This window comes from Rattus norvegicus, chromosome X, assembly GCF_021556685.1.
Source record: "Rattus norvegicus strain SHRSP/BbbUtx chromosome X, alternate assembly SHRSP_T2T, whole genome shotgun sequence".
Classification (NCBI taxonomy): Eukaryota; Metazoa; Chordata; class Mammalia; order Rodentia; family Muridae; genus Rattus; species Rattus norvegicus.
Genome location: NC_141554.1, coordinates 22051067 through 22071359, shown reverse-complemented (window position 1 = coordinate 22071359; position 20293 = coordinate 22051067). Strand labels below are relative to the sequence as shown.

The window sequence follows — 20293 nt, the reverse complement described above, 5'->3', positions numbered from 1 at the left end:
CAGTACTATATGAGTGGAAGCTATATTGTTCATGACCTTATTCAAAAAGTAAATTCCTGGTATTGGGAAGTTATGAATCAGAATCACAAATCTATTATTTACTATTTCTGTAACATAATATGAAAATTTTCACAGAGCGTTTCTTTCATTTTTAGAATGATTTATATACCAGATTATCTTTAGGTACATTTAAGGATGATTTGGCTTTATTTCCAGAAAGTCAGTGGAGTTTCTGGTAAAGACTAAGAAGAAAATAACAAGGCTGGTGGTGTGGGGTATGGGTTAAGGCAATGCAGTCTAATAAATAAATCACAGTGCTAAGCTTATGAGACTAAACACTCTGTTTCCCTCTAGGCTGCTGCCATCAAGAACGTAGAATCTGCAACCACTGAGTTGAACAAAATTCTGAAGGCCAAGTACCCCACTGAGATGGTCATCGCCACAAGGTAAGCCTTCCTTTGGATTTTATCCTTCAGGGTATCATAGGCTGGTGTGTGTGTGTGTGTGTGTGTGTGTGTGTGTGTGTGTGTGTGTGTGTAAAGAATATATTTATTTTTTTCTAATCATTTTCCCTCAACTCAAATTTCCTTAGTGGAAAGTTTAAGGGAAAAAAAGGGTAAAACAGGAGTGAGGTGCCATGCTGTTAAAAACAGAGACAAAATTGCAAGTAGGTGTTTGGAAAAAAGGCTCCAAAAGGGCCACACAACTTTCTAGGTAATCCAACAGTACAAACACCTTATTTTCTGTCTTTGACACTGGAAAAGGTCTCTTCAGTGCTTAGCACTACCTGCTCACTTGCTATCTATGTATCTATTTTTCATGTTCTTAACTTTCTTTTTTTTTACAAATTATTGTTATTATTTAATATTTTTTACAGTCTAGTCATTATCCCCCTCCCAATCTGCCCTCTGCTCCTCTTCTCATACCTCCTCCCCTGTCTCTAAGAAAATTCCCATCCCACCAGACTTCCCCACTCCCTGGGGTCTCAAGTCCCTCAAGGGAAACATTAAAAACATTTTTTCTCATTATTGCAGCCTGAGGAATTTTCATTATATTTTTTAAATAAATATGAAAATAGCCATTTTACCTTACCTCTGGGTGAAGCAGGTGGAAGCCCATGTTTTATGGTTAGGCGCATCTTCTCTGATTGAGGCTAGACCTGGGAGTACTCTGCTGTACTCTGTTGGGAGCCTCAGCTAGTGTATGCTGCCTGGTTGGTGATCCAGTGTCTGAGAGATCTCAGGGGTCCAGGTTAATTGAGACTGCTGGTCCTCCTACAGGGTCTCCTTTCTCCTCAGCTTCTTCCAGCTTTTCCCTAATTCAACCAGAGGGGTCAGCAGCTGCTGTTTATTGGTTGGTGCACATATCTGCATCAGACTCTTTCACCTGCTTGTTGGGTCTTTTGGAAAGCAGTCTGTTTTTGTGAGCACCCCATAGCCTCAGTAATGGTGTCAGGTCTTGCCCGCCCCCCTTGAGCTGGATCCCAATTTGGGCCAGTCACTGGACCTCCTTTTCCTCAGGCTCTTCTCCATTTTTGTCCTTGCAGTTCTTTCAGACAGGGACATTCTGAGTCAGAGTTTCTGACTATGGGATGGCAACCTTATCCCTCACTTGATACCCTGTCTTCTACTAGAGGTGTGCTTTACAAGTGCCCTCTCCCCACTGTAGGGCATTTCATCTAAGGCCCCTCCCTTTGAGTCCTGAGAGTCTCTCACCTCCCAGGTCTCTGGTACATTCTAGAGGGTACTCCCACCTTGACCCCCAAGGTTGCCTGTTTCCCTTCTTTCTGCTGGCCCTCAGGGCTTCAGTCCTGTCACCCACCCTGCAATGACTGATCATGTTCCCCATTTTCCCTTCCTGTCTCCTCTCCCACCCAAGTCCCTCCTACCCTCCTCCTGCCTTCTGTGGTTGCTTTCTTCTCCCTCCCTAGTGGGATTGAGGAATCCTCACTTGGGCCCTTTGGCTTGTTAACATTCTTGAGTTCTGTGGACTGTATCCTGAACATTCTGGACTTTTTTGGCTAATATCCACTTGTTAGTGAGTGCATACCATGCATGTCTTTTGGGGTCTGAGTTACCTCACTCAGGATGATATTTTCCAGTTCCATCCATTTGCCTATGAATTTCATAAAGTCATTGTTTTTGATAGCTGAGTAATATCCCATTGTGTAGATGTATCACATTTTCTGTATCCATTCCTCTGTTGAAGGGCATCTGGGTTCTTTCCAGCTTCTGGCTATTATAAATAAGACTGCGATGAACATAGTGGAGCACGTGTCTTTTTTATATGTTGGGGCATCTTTTGGGTATATGCCCAAGAGAGGTATAGCTGGATCCTCAGGCAGTTCAATGTCCAATTTTCTGAGGAACCTCCAGACTGATTTCCAGAATGGTTGTACCAGTCTGCAATCCCACCAACAATGGAGGAGTGTTCCTCTTTCTCCACATCCTCGCCAGCATCTGTTGTCACCTGAGATTTTGATCTTAGCCATTCTGATTGGTGTAAGGTAGAATCTCAGGGTCATTTTGATTTGCATTTCCCTGATCACTAAGGACTTTGAATATTTCTTTAAGTTCTTCGTATCCATTTGAGATTCCTCTGTTGTGAATTCTCTGTTTAGTTCTCTACCCCATTTTTTATTGGCTTGTTTGGTTTCATGGTGGTTGGCATCTTGAGTTCTTTATATATTTTGGATATTAGCCCTCTATTGGATGTGGGGTTAGTGAAGATTTTCCCCAATCTGTAGGCTGCCAATTTGTTTTTATTTTTTTCTTTTCTCCATCTTTATAAAATTGGTTATTTCTTATTTACATTTCAATTGCTATTACCTTTCCCGGTTTCCAGGCAAACATCCCCCTAGCCCCTCTTCCTCCCCTTCTATATGGGTGTTCCCCTCCCCATCCTCCTCCCCTTACCGCCCTTCCCCCAACAATCCCGTTCACTGGGGGTTCAGTCTTGGCAGGACTAAGGGCTTCCCCTTCCACTGGTGCCCTTACTAGGCTATTCATTGCTACCTATGAGGTTGGAGCCCAGGGTCATAGTGGAGCATGTGTCTTTGTTATAGGTTGGAGCATCTTTTGGGTATATGCCCAAGAGAGGTATAGCTGGATCCTCAGGTAGTGCAATATCCAATTTTCTGAGGAACCACCAGACTGATTTCCAGAATGGTTGTACCAGTCTGCAATTTGTTTTTATTTTTAAATTGTATTATTTGCCAATTTAAACTCTATTCATTTTGAGCTTTAAAAAAAAAATACAAGCTCTATCTGCATGTACACATGCATGCCAGAAGAGGGCGCCAGATCTCTTTCTTGATAGCTGTGAGCCACCATATGGTTGCTGGGAATTGATCTCAGGACCCTCTGTAAGAGCAGGCAGTGCTTTTAATCACTGAACCATCTCTCCAGTTCCAAAGTGCTATTCATCTTTATAGGTTACATAGCCACACAGTACAAAATCAAAAGGATAAGTGCCTCCCATTCATGCCATTGGTAATGTCAAAACTTTTCATAGTAGCTTTGTATCCCCATAGTTTAATTATCCCCAAATTTTAGCAAGTTTTAAGTAGGCATTAGCATACAATACATTGCTCTATAAAATGTCTGATTCATTTAACACCAGGTCTTGTGAATCACTTTGCCCATACATCAGGATTTTTCTTATTAAATTTTTGTTTTTGGAATTGTCATATACAATGAGATAGAAGTATACCTACCCCCATCCCTTCCCTCCATAAACCCTCACATCATCCCAATACTACCCAAAATGTCTTTATCTTTTCATAACCCACTAAATCCAGTTACTGCTACCCATAGATGCATAGATATGGGGCCAACCACTAAGCTATGGCTAACTTATCAGAGACCACATCCTCAAAAGCAGTGATTCTCCATCCTTCAGCAACTACCCACTGACAATAGCTTCTCAGTAAGGAGTGGCCATGGTGTTCACCTACCCCATCTATACTGGGGTTTTATATGGCTTGATGTTCTGAAGGTAACCACAGCTACTCTGAGCTTATAAGTACAGTATAAGTCACCAAGAAAACATGTCACAGAACATCCTCTGTCTTCTACAATCTTTTCACTCTTCCTCTGCAATAGTCTTCAAGCTTTAGTACTTGTGGGGTTGATGCAGGTGTCTTCTTTGCTACTGGGTAATCAATCTTTTATTCTCATTACTTGGACTTTTGTTATCAGACTGCTTTACCTGCTGCCCACTGCAAAAAGAAGCTTCTCAGACTATGGTTGAGGGCGAGCCAGGTTTATTAGGTTTAAACAAATATTTGGAAGGTAATTTGACAACATGACCATTTAGCAAAGCAATACCAACAAGTTATACCCTAGAGCCTATGACCTTCTAAGTCATGGGCTTTTGAGAAAGCTGTAGTAACAGGTATGAAATTTCTTCCTGTGGAGCAGGCCTCAAGTTCAATCAAAACCACTAGTTACCCCATAACAGTCATGTTATTTTTATATCTGTGGACACATCTTGCCTAACAGGATAATATTGTAGCATGCAGGGCCCAGCACTGGATAAAATCATTGACGTTTTTCCTCTCCCAGCAGCCTGCATAGCACCTGACACTGCTATGAAAATTCACCATCAGGGAGAAACTTTTCCAGGTGGTTTGAAATTGATTTCTTTATATCATACAGTGAAAGTGCACAGTGTTTTCCCCAATATTGACTTACCTGTAGTTATGGTGTGTAACCAATGGTAATAGATTGTTTTGGAGACCTCTGGTGTTCCTTGACCAATAACTCATAGGGACATATCTCATGCCTTGCAATTAGATTTTCAATAATGAGCCATGCCTTCTGGGAATGACATCATCCATCCATGTAGGGTAATTCCATTCTGTTTCTTTTTTTTTTAATTAATTAGTTGTTTTACTTACTCATTTTACATACTACTCACTGCCCTCTCCTGGTCACTCCCTCTCATAACCCTTTCCCCCATCCCCTTCTCCTCTGAGTAGGACCCAACTCCATGTATCCCCGTCACCCTGGCATTTCAAGTCTCTGTGAGGCTAGGCACTTCCTTTCCCATTGAGGACAGACAGGGCTGCCTAGCTAGAAGAACAAATCCCACAGACAGGCAACAGCTTTGGAATAGCCACAGCTTCAGTTGTTCAGGAGCCACATGAAAGTGAAGCTGCACATCTGCTATGCATGTGTGGGAAGTCCTAGTTCGAGCCTGTGTATGTTTGGCTGTGGGTGTCTGCATCCGTCTGAGTCAGCTGCTGGGTGGAACTTCTCAGAGGACAGCCATGCTAGGCTCCTGTCTACAAGCAGAACAGAGTATCATTAATAGTGTCAGACATTGGTGTTTGTCCATGGGATGGGTCTCAACTTGAGTCAGATATTGTTTTGTCATTATCCCCTCAGCCTCTGCTCTATCCCTGTCCCTGCATTTCTTACAGACAGGATAAATTTTGGGTTGAAAGTTTTGTGGGTATGTTGGAGTCCAATTGCTCCACTGAAGTTCTTGCCTGGCCACTGCCAGAAGTCTCCCCAGGTTCCATATCCTCAATGTTGTAAGTTGTAGCTAGGGCCACTCCCATTGATTCTTGGATGCCTCTCCTATCTTGTCTTCATGCCTTCCTAGAGATTCTCCCTACACACACCCCAATTGGTTGCAGATTCCCACTCATTCTCATGGCTATCCGGTCAACCCCTCTGTCCTTCCCCACGCCTGACCCTGAACCCCAACAACTCCCTTTTGATCCCCTCTCCCACATAGTTCCCTCCTTCCATCAGCCTTCCATGGCCATTCCCTTCCCTTTTCTAAGTGAGGCTCAAACAGTTTTCCTTGTGCCCTCCTTCCTATCCAGCCTCCTTGTGTCTATAGAGTGTATGCAGCACGGGCATCCTGTATTTATGGCTAATATTCACTTTTAAGTGAGTGCATACCATGTATGTCCTTTTTAGATTGGGTTACCTCACTCAGGATGATACTTCCGAATTCCATCCATTTGCCTGCAAAATTCATGGTGTCTGTTTTTAACAGCTGAATAGTGTTCCATTGTCTAGATGTACCACATTTTCTTTATCCATTTTTCAGTTGACGGTGCAATAGATATTTTCATACATCCTTATTTTTGTTTAACCTACCCACTATCCTCTTTCTTTGTCCCACCCTTTACTCCTACTCCCGCTTCCTCTTAATCCTTTAACCCCTATATTCCCCATACTTAACCATTTTATATTTAAGTTTTGTATTTTCTGTTTCCATTTTCAATTATAGGATTTAAAATCTTTTCTTCTTGATTTTATTCTTGACTCACTCATCATTCAGTATACTGCTATTGAGTCTCTATTACTTTGAGTTCTTTCTGTAGTTTTGACTGCTGTTGATATATAGTTTTATTCCATTGTGGTAAGATAGAATACAGGATTTTATTTCATTTACCCTGTATTTTTGAGATAGTCACTTTGTGTCCTGATATGTGATATTTTTAGCATCTAAGTCCTATGGACTCTAGAAGAATGTGTATTCTTTAGTGCTTAAGTATAATGTTCTGTAGATGTCCCTTAAGTTCATGTGATTTATGGTGTCATTTAACTGTAATGTTTCTCATTAGTATTTGTTTAAATAACCTCATATTGATGGCTGTGAGACATTGCAGTTACCCACTATAATTGTGTTGTAGTTAATCTGCGGTTTTATATTAGTGGTATTATATTAATCTAGTAGTATTTCTTTTATAAATTAGATGTACCTATGTTTGATGTGTGTATATTCAGAACTATGGTATCTTCTTCGTGTATTTTTCCCTTGACGAGGATTAAGTGACCCTCCTTATAGCTTTTGACTAGTTTTGGCTTAAAATCTGTTTTTAGAGATGCTAGAATAGCTATGTCTGTTTTTTTGTCTTGGTTTAATTTGCTTGAAATAACTTTTTCTATCCTTTTACCAAGACATGGTGTCTGTTGTTCATGGTAAGGTGTGTTTCTTGGATGCATTAAAAAGATGAACCCTGTTTTCTAATTCAATGCGTTAGTCTGTTGTCTTTTTATTGGGTAATTGAGACAATTCGTAAACAGACTTAGTATTGAAACTTGTTGAATTTTATAGTTTTTTTTTGATCTTGTGATGTTTTCTTAGACTTCATTTGGTCCTGGTATTGTTTACTACCTCTGACCTCTTGGGTATATTTGTTCTTTTGTTTAGACTAAGTTATTCCTTACTATATCTTCTATCGAGTTGGCTTGGTGATTGAAAATTTCTTTAGTCTGTTTTCATCATGCAAGACTTTCAGTTCTCCCTCAACTTTAATAGATAGTTTTGCTGGTTGTAATAGTCAGGGTTGACAATTTTGATCTTTCAGAACTTGAAATACATTTCTCCAGGCCTTTCTGGCTATAAATGTCAAATAATCAGGTGCTATTCTAATAATCCTACCTTTATAAATGGCTTGAATTGTCTCTCTTGTAAATATCATTCAATATCCTTTATTCTGTCTTCAATGTTTTAACTATAATATGGCATAGAGGGTTCTTTTCTGCCCTATCTATTTGGAGTACTGCAGGCCTTTTGTACCTGCATGGGTATCTTATTTTGGAAAATTTTCTTCTACAATTTTGTTAAAATATATTTTATGTGTTAGCATGGTATCCATTATTTAGTTCATATAGCCAGAAGATTAGCTGTTTTCATAGTATCACTAATCTCTCCCAGGTGTGTGTGTGTGTGTGTGTGTGTGTGTGTGTGTGTTTATCACCATTTTCCTTTACTGAATGATCCAATCCCTCTATCTTATGTTCTTTTTTCCCCACATTACATTCTATTGGAGTTTTCTGAGTTCTAGCTTGGATTATTTTTAAATATAATATTGTATGAATTCCTTGAGAATTTTATAAAAGTTATTTTAATCATTCCTCTAAATTTCCCCCCAGATCTACCCCCATCCTTTCAAATGTGTCACCTCTGTCTTTTTTCCTTAAAAAAATTACACTAATTTTACTACCGAGTATACCTAATGGAAGGTAGGCCGTCCTGGTAGCCAAGTGGAGTGCAGTAATCCTGTCATGTCCTGAAGACACTGGTTCCCTCCAATATACTCTGACCTCTGACTCTTAAAATATTTCCACCCTCTCTCCCATGATGGCTCCAGAACTTTGGAGGGAGGGAGGTTGGTGGTACAGATATTCCATTTGTGGTTGAATAATATATTGACACATAATCCCTGCATTTTGATTGGTTGTAAGCTTCTATGTTAATCACTATCCACTACACAAAGACACTTCTCTGATGAATTCACTAATCATTGGTTATAATTACACTAATTTAGATGCTCTGTCCATTTAGCAGCAAAATAGCCCTAGGGCCCAAAATCTGCAATCTTTGGTTCATAGCTAGATCTACAGTACCAGACTTGTGTTTCATCCTGTGGAGCAGGCTTTAAATTTAAGTAGTTTTAATTAACTAAAAAGTTATTGGTTACTTCTATATTATCCACCCCACTATTGTGCCCATGGGCATTTCATGCCATACCAGTCCCTGTAGTTGATTGAGTTCACAGCCAAATATGACTGCTTTTACATATTACCCCAAATAGCCTTTTAGAATCATGAAACACCTTTTGGAAACATGAGAGCTAACATGCATGGAGGAAGTGTCTTGGTCAATACCAACTTGACTCCTCCATGTCCAGTGAGCAAAGTGTGTGCTGTTTTCTGTAACAGGATCTCTCCCATCAAGTTATAGTGGGCACCCAGGAATAATGGCAATGCCCTGTACTCTTTTAGGAGTCTCTGGGACACCCTTGACTAACTACCAGAGGGGAAATATCTCACACTCACACGTGACGAAACTTTTAATTTTGGCAGCCTTTGGCTTCTAGGAGAAGTATTATCCCCTGATTATGGTAACTCTAATTATATTCTTATAGACTCTCCCTACCTAAACCTCCCTCCCATTATTTTCCTGTCCTTTTTATAACACTTATGTTGTACTGTCCTCCCTCCCTAAAAACTTTATTCCCCTTTCCCACCAATGTTCCCTTTTCTACTTTTCTGGATTCCACAATATTACACATTAAACATGCAAATTCTATGATTCTATACAAAGATCTACATATACAATTTTTGAATCTCTAATTCTTTGTTACTTCAGTTATTTTCTTTCTTGCTAAATAAAATTCAATTGTGCCAAGGTATCAAATTTCCAGTATCCATTTAGAAATTGATAAGCATCAAGATTAAGTCCATTCCTTGGCTGTTGTGCTTTGAATGAGAAATGTACCCCCATAGATTCGAGTATTTAAACTCGTGGTCGCTGGTTGATATTTCTGAGGATGTTAAAACACTTAGATACCAGTGGGTGTTCCTGAAAATGTCAAGGAGCCTTTAGAAAGGACAGTGTTGCTGGATAAAGCATTTCACTGTGAGCAGACTTTGAGGGTTTATAGTATTACTCCATTTCCTGCTCACCCGCTCTGCTTTGGATGTGTGACTAAGCTATGTACTTTGAGCTTCCTGCTCCTGCTACCCATGTTTGTTTCCCCACCATTATGGACATCTAGCTGCTCAAACCATAGTCCAAGATAAACTTTTTCTTAAGTTGCTTTTGGTCATGTTATTCTATCACAGCAACAGAGAAGTAATATACTAGCTATTGCAATGAGTGCAGCTATGAACTTAGATGAGCATATGTCTCCGTGGTAGAAAATAGAGTCCTTGGGATAAAACGCAAAACATTTATAACTAGGTCGTATGGTAGATCTATTTCTAGTTTCTTGAGAAACCTCCACACTGATTTCTATAGTTGCTATATCAATTGAGTCCCATTAATAGTGCATTGAGGGTTTCTAAATCCCTACATCTTTGACAGCACTTTTTGTCTCCTGTTTCAATATGTCTGGGGTCAAATGAAATCACAAAATAGTTTTAATTTGTATTTCTCTGATGGCTAATAATGGTGAAAACTTAAATTTTTTCTTAATCATTTGTATTTCCTCTTCAGAGAAAACTTTCATGACCATAGCCCATATATATATATATATGTGTGTGTGTGTGTGTGTGTGTGTGTATGTGTGTGTGTGTGTGTATGTGTGTGTGTGTGTGTACACATACACATACACTGTAGCTGTCTTCAGACACACCAGAAGAGGGCATCAGATCTCATTACAGATGGTTGTGAGCCACCATGTGGTTGCTGGGAATTGAACTCAGGACCTCTGGAAGAGCAGTCAGTGCTCTTAACCACTGAGCCACCTCTCCCTCCAGCCCCCACAGTCCACTTTTTAATGGTATTGTTTTCTTAGTGTTTAGGGATTTTTTTCCCCAAATTTTATATATTCTAGACACTCATACTTCTTTAAGATGTAAAGCTGGCAAAGATTTTTTCCCCATTATATAGGCTGCCTCTTCAGTTGATAGCTTCCTTTGCAGTATAGAAACTTTTTAGATTCATGACACTTATTGTTGGTCCTATTTCCTGAGTTCCTGGGAGCCCTATTCAGAAAGTTCTTGCCTGAGCTTATATCCTTAGACACATTACCCACTTTTTCTTTTAGAAGTTTTAGAGTTATGGGTCTAGCATTGATATTTTGATCCATTTGCAGTTTGTGTGCAGAATGAGAGAAAAGGTTCAAATTTCATTATTCTACATGCATATATCCAGTTTTCCCAACATAATTTATTAAAGATGCTCTGTTTTCCATGTGTATTTTTGGTATCTATATTAAAAAAAAAACCAAGTGGCTGAGCTAGATGTGGTGGCATATTGAAGGCAAAGGCAGGTAGATCTCTATGAGTTCTAGGACAGCCAGGGCTGTTAAACAGAGAAACCCTGTCTTGAAAAACAAGTAGCCTAAATGAAAAAGTTCTAGAGAGAATAAGGATACAGAGAGCATATCTCAGTAAAAACAACAGAAAGTAATCTCATCACCAGCACCATCCTAAATGGAGTGAAACTCAAAGCACTCCCCCTAAAATCAAAACAAAACTGACCATTCTCTCTCTCTTTTAACAGTACTGAAATCTTAACTAGAGCAGTAAGACAAGTGAAGGCCATAAAGGGGATACAAATAAAAAAGAAAGAATCAGAGGCTTGAGAGATAGCTCAACAGTTAAAAAGCACTAACCTACTAACCTAGGCTAGGACTTCCAGAGGTCCTGAGTTCAATTCCCAGCAACCACATGGTGGCTCACAAGCAACCACATGGTGGCTCACAACCATCTTTTTCTTCTTCTTCTTCTTCTTCTTCTTCTTCTTCTTCTTCTTCTTCTTCTTCTTCTTCTTCTTCTTCTTCTTCTCCTCCTCCTCCTCCTCCTCCTCCTCCTCCTCCTCCTCCTCCTCCTCCTCCTCCTTCTTCTTCTTCTTTCTTTTTTTTCGGAGCTGGGGACCGAACCCAGGGCCTTCCGCTTGCTAGGCAAGCGCTCTACCACTGAGCTAAATCCCCAACCCCTGTCACAACCATCTTTAATGGGATATAATGTCTTCTTCTGGTGTGTCTGAGGACTCACATGCATAAAATAAATCAATCTGAGAGAGAGAGAGAGAGAGAATGAATGAGAATGAGAGTGAATAGTATTCCCTATTTACAATCTGGTCCTGTTTTGTGCTTTGTGTATCTCTTATACCTAAATGAGTGTCTTGCCCTCTCAATTTTGGAAATCTATGATTTTATTAAAATCATTTTTCTATGCTTTTTGCATGAAAATGTTTTCCTTCCTTTGCCTATGTAGGTTAGGCCTATTATGTATTTTGGAGTCCCAGAATCCATGCATGTTCTGTCCACACATTGTTTTACACGTATCATCATCGCCTTTGAGTGATCCAGTTCTATCCCGGTGGTTCTCAACCTTCCTAATAAATACTTCCTAATAAATACTTCCTAATAAATACTGTGACCCTTTAATACACTTTTCCATGTTGTAGTGACTCCCAACCAGAAAATTATTTCACTGATACTTCATAACTATAATTTTGCAACTGTTATGAATCATAATGCATATGAATCATAATATCTATGTTTTCTGATGGTGTTAGGTGACCCCTGTGAAAAGGTCATTTGACCCCTGCAGGCATCACAAGCCACAGGTTGACAACTGCCACTCCCTTCTGTCTTCCTCACCTGATAGTCTGTCTTCCACATGATTCATCCTATGGCCGTGGCTTTTCACTCATCTAGCATGTTTTTCTTTTTATTTCATTTTTTTTTCCGGAGCTGGGGACCGAACCCAGGGCCTTGCGGTTGCTAGGCGAGCGCTCTACCACTGAGCTAAATCCCCAACCCGTTTATTTCATTTTTTTACTTCCATCATTATTATGGTTTAAGGGTTTTAGGTATATCTATTTCTTTCTTAAGTTCTATTTTCATATCCTGAACTGACCCGTGTTTCATTCAGCTGTCTCTTTGTATTATCTTTGAAATGATTGGCGTCCTCTTTGAGCAATCTTCCTTCATATATGTAATTATTGCTTCGCATTCTACAGCTTGACTTTTGTCTAATCCATTTTGCCTAGGGGTCATTACTATGGGATTGGTAATTTTTGGAGGGGATAAGTTGTCTTGTGTTTTATTTGGGGTTTTGTACTGGGATCAGTCTTTTGAGGGGTTAAAATGCATTGCATTTTTTTCCCTTCTGGTTGCCTCTCTTCTAATGAGCATGTTTGCAGTGCTTACGAGAGACTTGGTGGCAGCAGGTGTGGTGGTGTTGTCATCTGTTAGATTAGTGGTCCAGGCACAGGCTCTATCTCCAGTCTGAGTGCTGATTGCTGTCTGCAGTACCACCCTCTATGCCACGGTGCAAGCACTCTGATAAAATGGTAGAAAGTGACTACAAAGTCCTGACTAGGTAATAAAGGAATCCCAATGCTGCTGTGTATGCTCATATGTTAGTCTGAGCGCAATGGAAAAGGAGAGGTAAACAATCCCATTAAGTCTAGTGATGAGTGTTATATTCTGACATTGGAAGTTGTGGTGGGAATGGTTGAGGCAAAGGAGAAATGAAGTTAATATATGGGAGTTTCGATTAATGGTAGATTAAAAAGGAGAGGTAAAGATATGTATCCCAATGCCATAAACAAGGTCAGCCTTTGGGCTTTAACAGATATAGTACTAAGGAATGATATGGGGAAAGAGGGAAGAAACAAATGAAAGCAACAGAATAAAACAGCGAAAGGTGTGAACAGCAGGGGACACTGTTGGCCTGCTATAATGCCCTACTGTGCAGCATACATAAGAAAAAGCTGCAGAAGGCGTGAGGTGGGTGGAGATGTAAGGAAACAAGATCGCTGTCCTGAATGTCGTTTTATTTTGTTTGGGCTTTTTTCCTCCTTGTTAGAACCACTGGTTTTTCTCTCTTGTCCTAGTCTTGTCCCTGGTCACACTCGGTGTTGATTTTTACCAGTCCAGTTCTTCCCATGTGAACTCTCAAGATTGTCTCGTGTATAGTTTTCTTGACTCTGCTCTGTGGGCTGTGAGTAGCTAAGGCAAACTCCATCTAGCCACACTTGCTGCATTCACACAAAGTCAGGAGCAGCTGCTGGCTCTGTGGTAGCCAAAGCACTGTTTAGAGCTTTGCCTACCTCCCAGGACTTTACCTTTTCTCACTGAGTTACTGGTGGTAACAATCCCCAGGAAACCCTTCTATGAAATCCCTACCAACACCACTTTTGTGGATCTCCTGGTGGGATTCTTTTAGCCTATTTTATGTGAAGTAAATGGCCATATGGTGGTGGTACCTGCATTGGTAGCAATCAGAGCAGCAAGTTCAAGCCACTAGTAGAGGTATTCCATGGGTTTGATGGTATGTGAGGCTTATTGGGGTATTGATCAAGTAGACTCTAGGACTGGAGAAGAAGCTGATTGGATGTTATCATATTTAGGTTCCTTTTTAATGCCTTAACTGTAATAAGCTATTCGTGCAGCAGAAAGGCTTCTAGTCTCCCATTTTACCAGAAATCCTGCTTACTGACTTTTTTGTTTCTAGCATGATTTCAGTTTAGCTTTTCTTCAGTAATTTTAAGTCTTTATTGAATTCCCTTTTCATAACTTTTATTGACTTCTTTATCTCTTTTGTTCTCTTAGAGACTATTCTTGTCTTCTTTGTTTGGACATATTTATAATCATTTTTTCTAATTTTTTTCTCTGAAATTCTCCCCAGTCCTTTTCATTAGGGTCCATTATTATGGGATCAGTAATTTTTTGTAGAGTTTTTTTTTTTTTGGATTGGCATGTCGGTTTTGTTTGTTCCTGCCCTGGGACTTGCACATCCGAAGTTATAATGTCCAGTGAGTGGAAACAGGGAGCTTGGGGCTGATATTCTGGAGACTGATTATATTTTAGGTTCAGGAGCTAGGGCATCCACAGAAATATGGGTGGGGTCTCTGCGGACTCCTTACCTCTGGGCATCAGGAACTAATGGGTGACAGAAGTCAGGGTCCTAGGTCCCATGAGCCCCAGGAGTTAGGGGAGTAGTGGAAGTTTAAGCCAAGTGTTCAGGGACTGATGACTTACCTGTGTGCTGTCTTATAGCTCAAGCGACACATCCTCCTCCTAAACATTTGTCTCATTCCTTTTAACTGGCACTCTTAGGAGCAAAGGCTCCTGCCCCATCCACTACACTCTCATCTGAGAAGCACTAATTACACACAAAAATATATTCCCTTGTGTCATTGCTCTTGTACTTTATCAGGTAGCCCTTGAACCAGTGCTGATTGATTGGTGAAAATGTTAACCAAGCAGAGTATCTTTCTGGTCATTTACAGTCATCACTAAGGAATGCTGGCAAAGCTATCTCAAGTACATCCCTTGGGAAGTGGAGTGAAACCGGGCCTAAGTGGGAAAGGAACATACTTTATCATGTGTACAGGAAAAATAAAGCACAGAAAGGAACATACTTTATCATGTGTGTACAGGATAAAATAAAGCACAGAAAGAACAGTGTGAAGTCTGAAAGCGGACAGAGAAGGCAGGATATGTTGTGAAAGAGAGATGGAAGGGGGAAGAAGATATATAGCGATGCTATTCTATGAGATAAGTGCTCTGGGTCGCACAGGTTCTAACACATATGCTGTCTACCTCATTTTTCCAGATTCCTGTGCTCAGCAGTGCAAGATTTTATCGATGATATTGTAAAGGCCTGGCATCAAATAAAACAGAACACTACAGCAGTGGAGTCTGTGATTTTGAAAGTAAGTGTCCTTTCCTACTATCTCATCCCTTTGTGAACAGGAATCACGTTTTCAATAAAATAAGATGTGCCTCTTACTGGGGATCATAAAGTAGTGGCAAAGTTAAGTAGCTGCTTGATCTTCTTGATGGGGAAGGCCCAATTTCATCACTTTCATCTTGGCATATCCACATCCATGCACCTAGTTATATGCCAAGAATCTGTCCACAAATAGATAGTAGTGAACATTAAGCCTCAGTGAATGGAGTTATGCACCAAAGCATGCATAAAGATATAAGAATATATATTCACAAAAGGTGGAGCTGTTACTCAGCTAGTTGAATGCTTGATACACACACACACACACACACAGAGCCACATAATTTAGTTTCAGTGCTGCAAACATATTTATACAATAGAAATAGCTGGGGGTTTGATTCAGAGACCTGGTTCAGTGAATAGGGTTGAAGAGTGAGACTAATCCTGACATTAACCTCCAGTCTCTACCCATACACACACACACATGTGTACCCACATATGTGCAAACCATGCATATACATGAACAGAAATGCCACATACACATTTAAAAAAATGAAAAATAAACAGACCCACATCACCTCTTTAACAATACTTAACAATTATACAACACACACTTTGTGTCAGAGCTTCTTCTAAGTTATATATATATATATATATATATATATGTGTGTGTGTATATATATATATATATCAACTTATATAATATTTGCAGCTGACCTCAGATGTGGAGGAATAAAGAGCTTAAGTAAGTTGTCTCACATCACAAACTACTAAGTCAGAAGTTCTCAACCTGTGGGTCATGATCTCTTTGGGGATTAAGTGACCATTTCACAGGGGTGACATATCAACTATCCTGCATATTATAGATTAAGATTCACAACAGTAGAAAAATTACAGTTGTGAAGTAGCAACAAAAATAATTTTATGGTTGTGGGCCACCAGAACATGAAGAACTGCATTAAAGGGCTTCAGCATTAGGAAGGTGGAGAGTCACTTCTCTAAGTAAAGTTTAAATCATGTGGCAGATGCTCATCCTCGAAATACATACATCTGAGGACAGACACCAACACTCTACAGAGGCACACTGGCATCCGTAGAAGCATGCTGATGAAGATACTAACAGAAAAATGTTTCCATGTCTCCCTTTTATCCATGGTCCACACAAATTCAAGAGCCATCTTGACATGAGAAAAACTGTGAGCATGCATAGATCCCTGAAGCTGTTCAGAAACACATCCTATATGTTTAATCCCCTGCTACCCTTTGGGTGTCAGCATTGCCTGGCCTTCATCACCTCACCAGTGGGATTCTATGCAGTGTTGCCTTTCAGCCTCCCCCATACCATCCTTTCTTCTCATTTTATCTTTCCTAACAATACCCCATTTCCTTCTTCCCCCTATAGAGCGACTTAATGTATGATAAACTCAGTGTCCTTCTTGATCTCCTGGCTGAGGATGCAGTAGCTGCCTCCGCTGAGCGGACAGCCACAGCATATGGCAGCAGAAGCAAACCAGATGGAAAAGCCTTCGTCCCTGAACTAGACCACATAGCAAAGGCTAAAATGGAGTTGGCTGAAAGGGCTCAGAAACTCCAGCAATCCTTGAAACTCATCCTATTCCAGGTTGAACAAGGTGAGGTGTCTAGAGTTATGGTGACTAGGCTAGGGAAAAGAAAAGGTTCCTCCTAGGAATGGTTTCATCATCTCCCTTCATCTGGGTCTGCTATCACCTCACTGATAACACTTGACGGGATTCTGTCGTAGTGTTATGTATCAAGTCACTCCTCTGACTGCTGACTTACAAAGCTTCAGTCCAGATAAGCTCTCCTTTTGGCTTCTCCTTTCCTGGCCCTCGGTTCCTACACGTCTTTATTTTGGGAACTGACATGTATCCTAAACAACCACAAGTGATGTAAGAAACAGGGCTGAGAGCTCTGTCAGCCTCGCTTCTTGTGTGCTGTTCATCTTTGCATGCCTTACACATTAGTAGTCAGGCATATAGAACCTAAGAATGGTCTTGCTGACTTGACAGTGACTGTGATCATCTCGAATTCTTGACAGTTCCTAAACTTCTAGCAGCGTATGAAGTTTTAAACATCCCCAAGTTCCTCACACACTATTTTAATAACCTCTTTATCTACACAATGCCCTTTGAAAAATAAATGTAAAAAAACCCATATGATAAAAGTGTATTCTAACTGAGCTATTGGAACTGAGCAGAAGTCCCATATAACATGGAATTGTCCCTGCTAGCCTTTGGTGCTTATCCACAGTACCTGTCCCTGCTTTGATACCTTTAGGAGAAATCTTAGCCATGTTTCTGAGAATGTACATCTCCCTTTTATACTGTGGAATAATTAAATAATCACTTTCTGTTTCAATAGTTTCCAGGAATTATACAATCATTTTTGTCTGTTTCTGTAATGATAAAGATCAAACTAAATTAACTTGGCCATAGCTCCATAACAACCCATCATCAGTCTGTTCCTAGGCAAATGTTAAACTTAAAGGTTATATTTCATAGTCACAGGACAAATAAAGACTTGGCAGAAAGGTAATGAAAGACCAGATGAGCCTTGGCACAAGCTGAACACATGAGCGGTCCCACACATGGGCTAACAAAAAAGCTAGGAAGCTCTCAAATATCCAGAGGATTGAGTGAGACCTTCGAATGACCAGGAAAGGGCCGAGGAGATGGCTCAGTGGGTAATGCACTTGCTGAGCACAGATAACTACCTTGACTCTGAATCATCAGAGCCCATAGAAAAGCAGGATGTGGTAACAAACACGTCTGTAAACTCAGTGTGCTTCTTTGGGGGAATGGGAAGAAGAGACACAAGAGACTCATTGGAGTGGGCTAGCCTGGTGTATGCAGCAAAAACAACAAGAGATGCTTGTTCCCTAGCAAGGTGGAAAATGAGAACTGATTCCTGAGGTTGTCCTCTGACTTCCATGTGTGCATTGTGGCATGCAAGGACCTGCACTCTCTCACACACATCATAATATATGAGTATATGAACTAACGAAACGGGATAGAAGGGAATCATGATTTCTACCCTGACACTCATATCACCCCTCCCAAGTGTCTGCTCATAAGTATGTGTGCTGTGTGGGTGGCAGAAAAAGAATAAGGAAGAAAACATTATAGAACTTTAAAAGACTTGGAAATGATGTGATAAAAAGTGTGGGGATACAAGCAGCCACATGAAGGAAAGCTGGAGTCTCATCGTCTACCTACATATCCGTGCTCAGAAACTGTGTGATAAACATGACGCGTCTTCCGTCCTCTCTGCTTCCTTTCTTCCTTACCCCCTCCCTCCTTCCACTTCTGCTCTTTAGTTCTGGATGACGAAAGCAGACAGAGCTTATCAGTGAAGAACTTTGCTTCATCTTTGTTCCTGGGCGATGGAGACGATGACTCAGATGACTATGATCAGAGCCCAAGACACCGTAAGGACTTTCTTCTCTTATTTTACCTATAGCACTGCCACTTAGTTTCCAAGAAATAAATACATTTCCACACATCTGCCTTCACACATGACCCCACTCTCTAGTGGACATTCCTCACTCTTTTCCAGAAACTCCACACTACTCCATCCCAATGTCCACAGCAAAGAATATGTTGGACGATTTGAAAATACTGGCCTGATGAGAGCCAGGTTATGGATTTGTATCACTGACAGCCAGCAAACACCTCAATGAAAGTCCCTGTCCATCTAAAAGGATGGAGGGGGGCCCTGGGGTGTGAGAACAGTGACATTTGTCTAGGAGCAAGCCATTGAGCTTGAGCCTCAGCCAGCAGGGAAAGCAGGGTGGATTGCAGGTGGGGAGAAAGGCTTTCTGTCTGCACCTGTCTCCAAGGTGATGATTTTTGTGTTTAGGGTCTCGCTGTGACACCTTATCTTCTATACCTTCTCTGAGAAGTGAAGACCTTGATAACCTTGACTTAGAACACTTACATGTTACACCTGAAACGATGTAAGTATGCAACTCGATGACTTTTAATGTGCTTCTGTCCCTCTTGTTGGTAGCATAGTCTTGCCACGTCCAGAGTGAAATTCTGATTCTCTAATTAATTGTATGAGCTACCAAGTTACTTAACCAATGTAAGCCCTATTTTTCCAAGGGGAATGAATATAGTTACTGCACTTTCATGTAAGCTTGTTCTATTAAGTTTAGATATAAAAAGGACTTGCACTGAGCTGCACTTGATACTCAAAGTTAAGTGCTATATGCACTGAAAACACATAATAAATTTTAGTTGTGATTTCAGAGGACTTACTTTTTCAGTGTTGCTTTTAACTGTAAATGGTTGAGGATACAAAAATAGTCATGTAAGGAACACGATAGGAAATCCAAGGACGATTGATTATCTTGCCTGTCCCATTTGTCTAAAATATCCCAGCAGCCAAATTCTACCATACTTAGTCATTTTGAGTTCTGCTAGATCAGTTGGGTAAGACTTTAGTCAGAGAAGCTCTAAATTCTCACTCTGGTCAAGGGAGGCAAAGGTGATGCAAATTTAGTGATTGATTTAAATCTCCTTGTGCCTGAAACAGCCAAACTGTGCCCTTTTCAGTTTCCCAAAAGACAGACAGAACTAGCAAATGCTTCACAAATAATTTATTGAGGAAAGCAATTCTTGAGTTTCCAACAGCTCCCCCGCCCCCACACCCACCACTTCGCCATTCATGTTTGAGATCTCACAGGTCTGCCTTATGAGTTCTGATAAGCAGTACAGTGGCACATGCTTAACAGCAGCTGTGCAAAAACACTGTCTGATTCATTCCTGGTGTTACCCCTCCTCCTGTAGCCTATTTCAAGCAAGGAGATTTCTTTGAATGCAAAATTGGGAAGGAGCATGCACAGGTTACAGTTACAGCAGTCACAGTTACAGGCTGGAATTAGCTCTGGGATACTCTAATTTTGAAATTAATACCCTAGATGAATTCAGGAAACTAAAAACTACTCACTTCATTGTCATCATAATCATCATCATTGTTATATTTTCGTTTACCAGACTCTCCTCTCAAATGTAAAACATGTTAACCTTTGTTTGCTGGTATGAAAGTGCCAGGAATGAGTCAGACATCATTGACACCAGTAATGTAGGCTTCATAACCAAAAT

General features: G+C 40.4%; 1 protein-coding gene across 1 annotated transcript in view; it reads left to right on the top strand.

The window, feature by feature from the left end:
- The window catches only part of Dgkk (diacylglycerol kinase kappa), a 129308-nt gene that overhangs the window by 92686 nt on the left and 16329 nt on the right, over positions 1-20293 (top strand). Inside the window, exons 13-17 of the mRNA XM_087601157.1 lie at positions 355-446; positions 15051-15150; positions 16570-16798; positions 18505-18615; positions 19047-19143. Of these exons, the coding sequence (XP_087457283.1) occupies positions 355-446; positions 15051-15150; positions 16570-16798; positions 18505-18615; positions 19047-19143 (629 nt within the window). The remainder of the gene's footprint in view (positions 1-354; positions 447-15050; positions 15151-16569; positions 16799-18504; positions 18616-19046; positions 19144-20293) is intronic.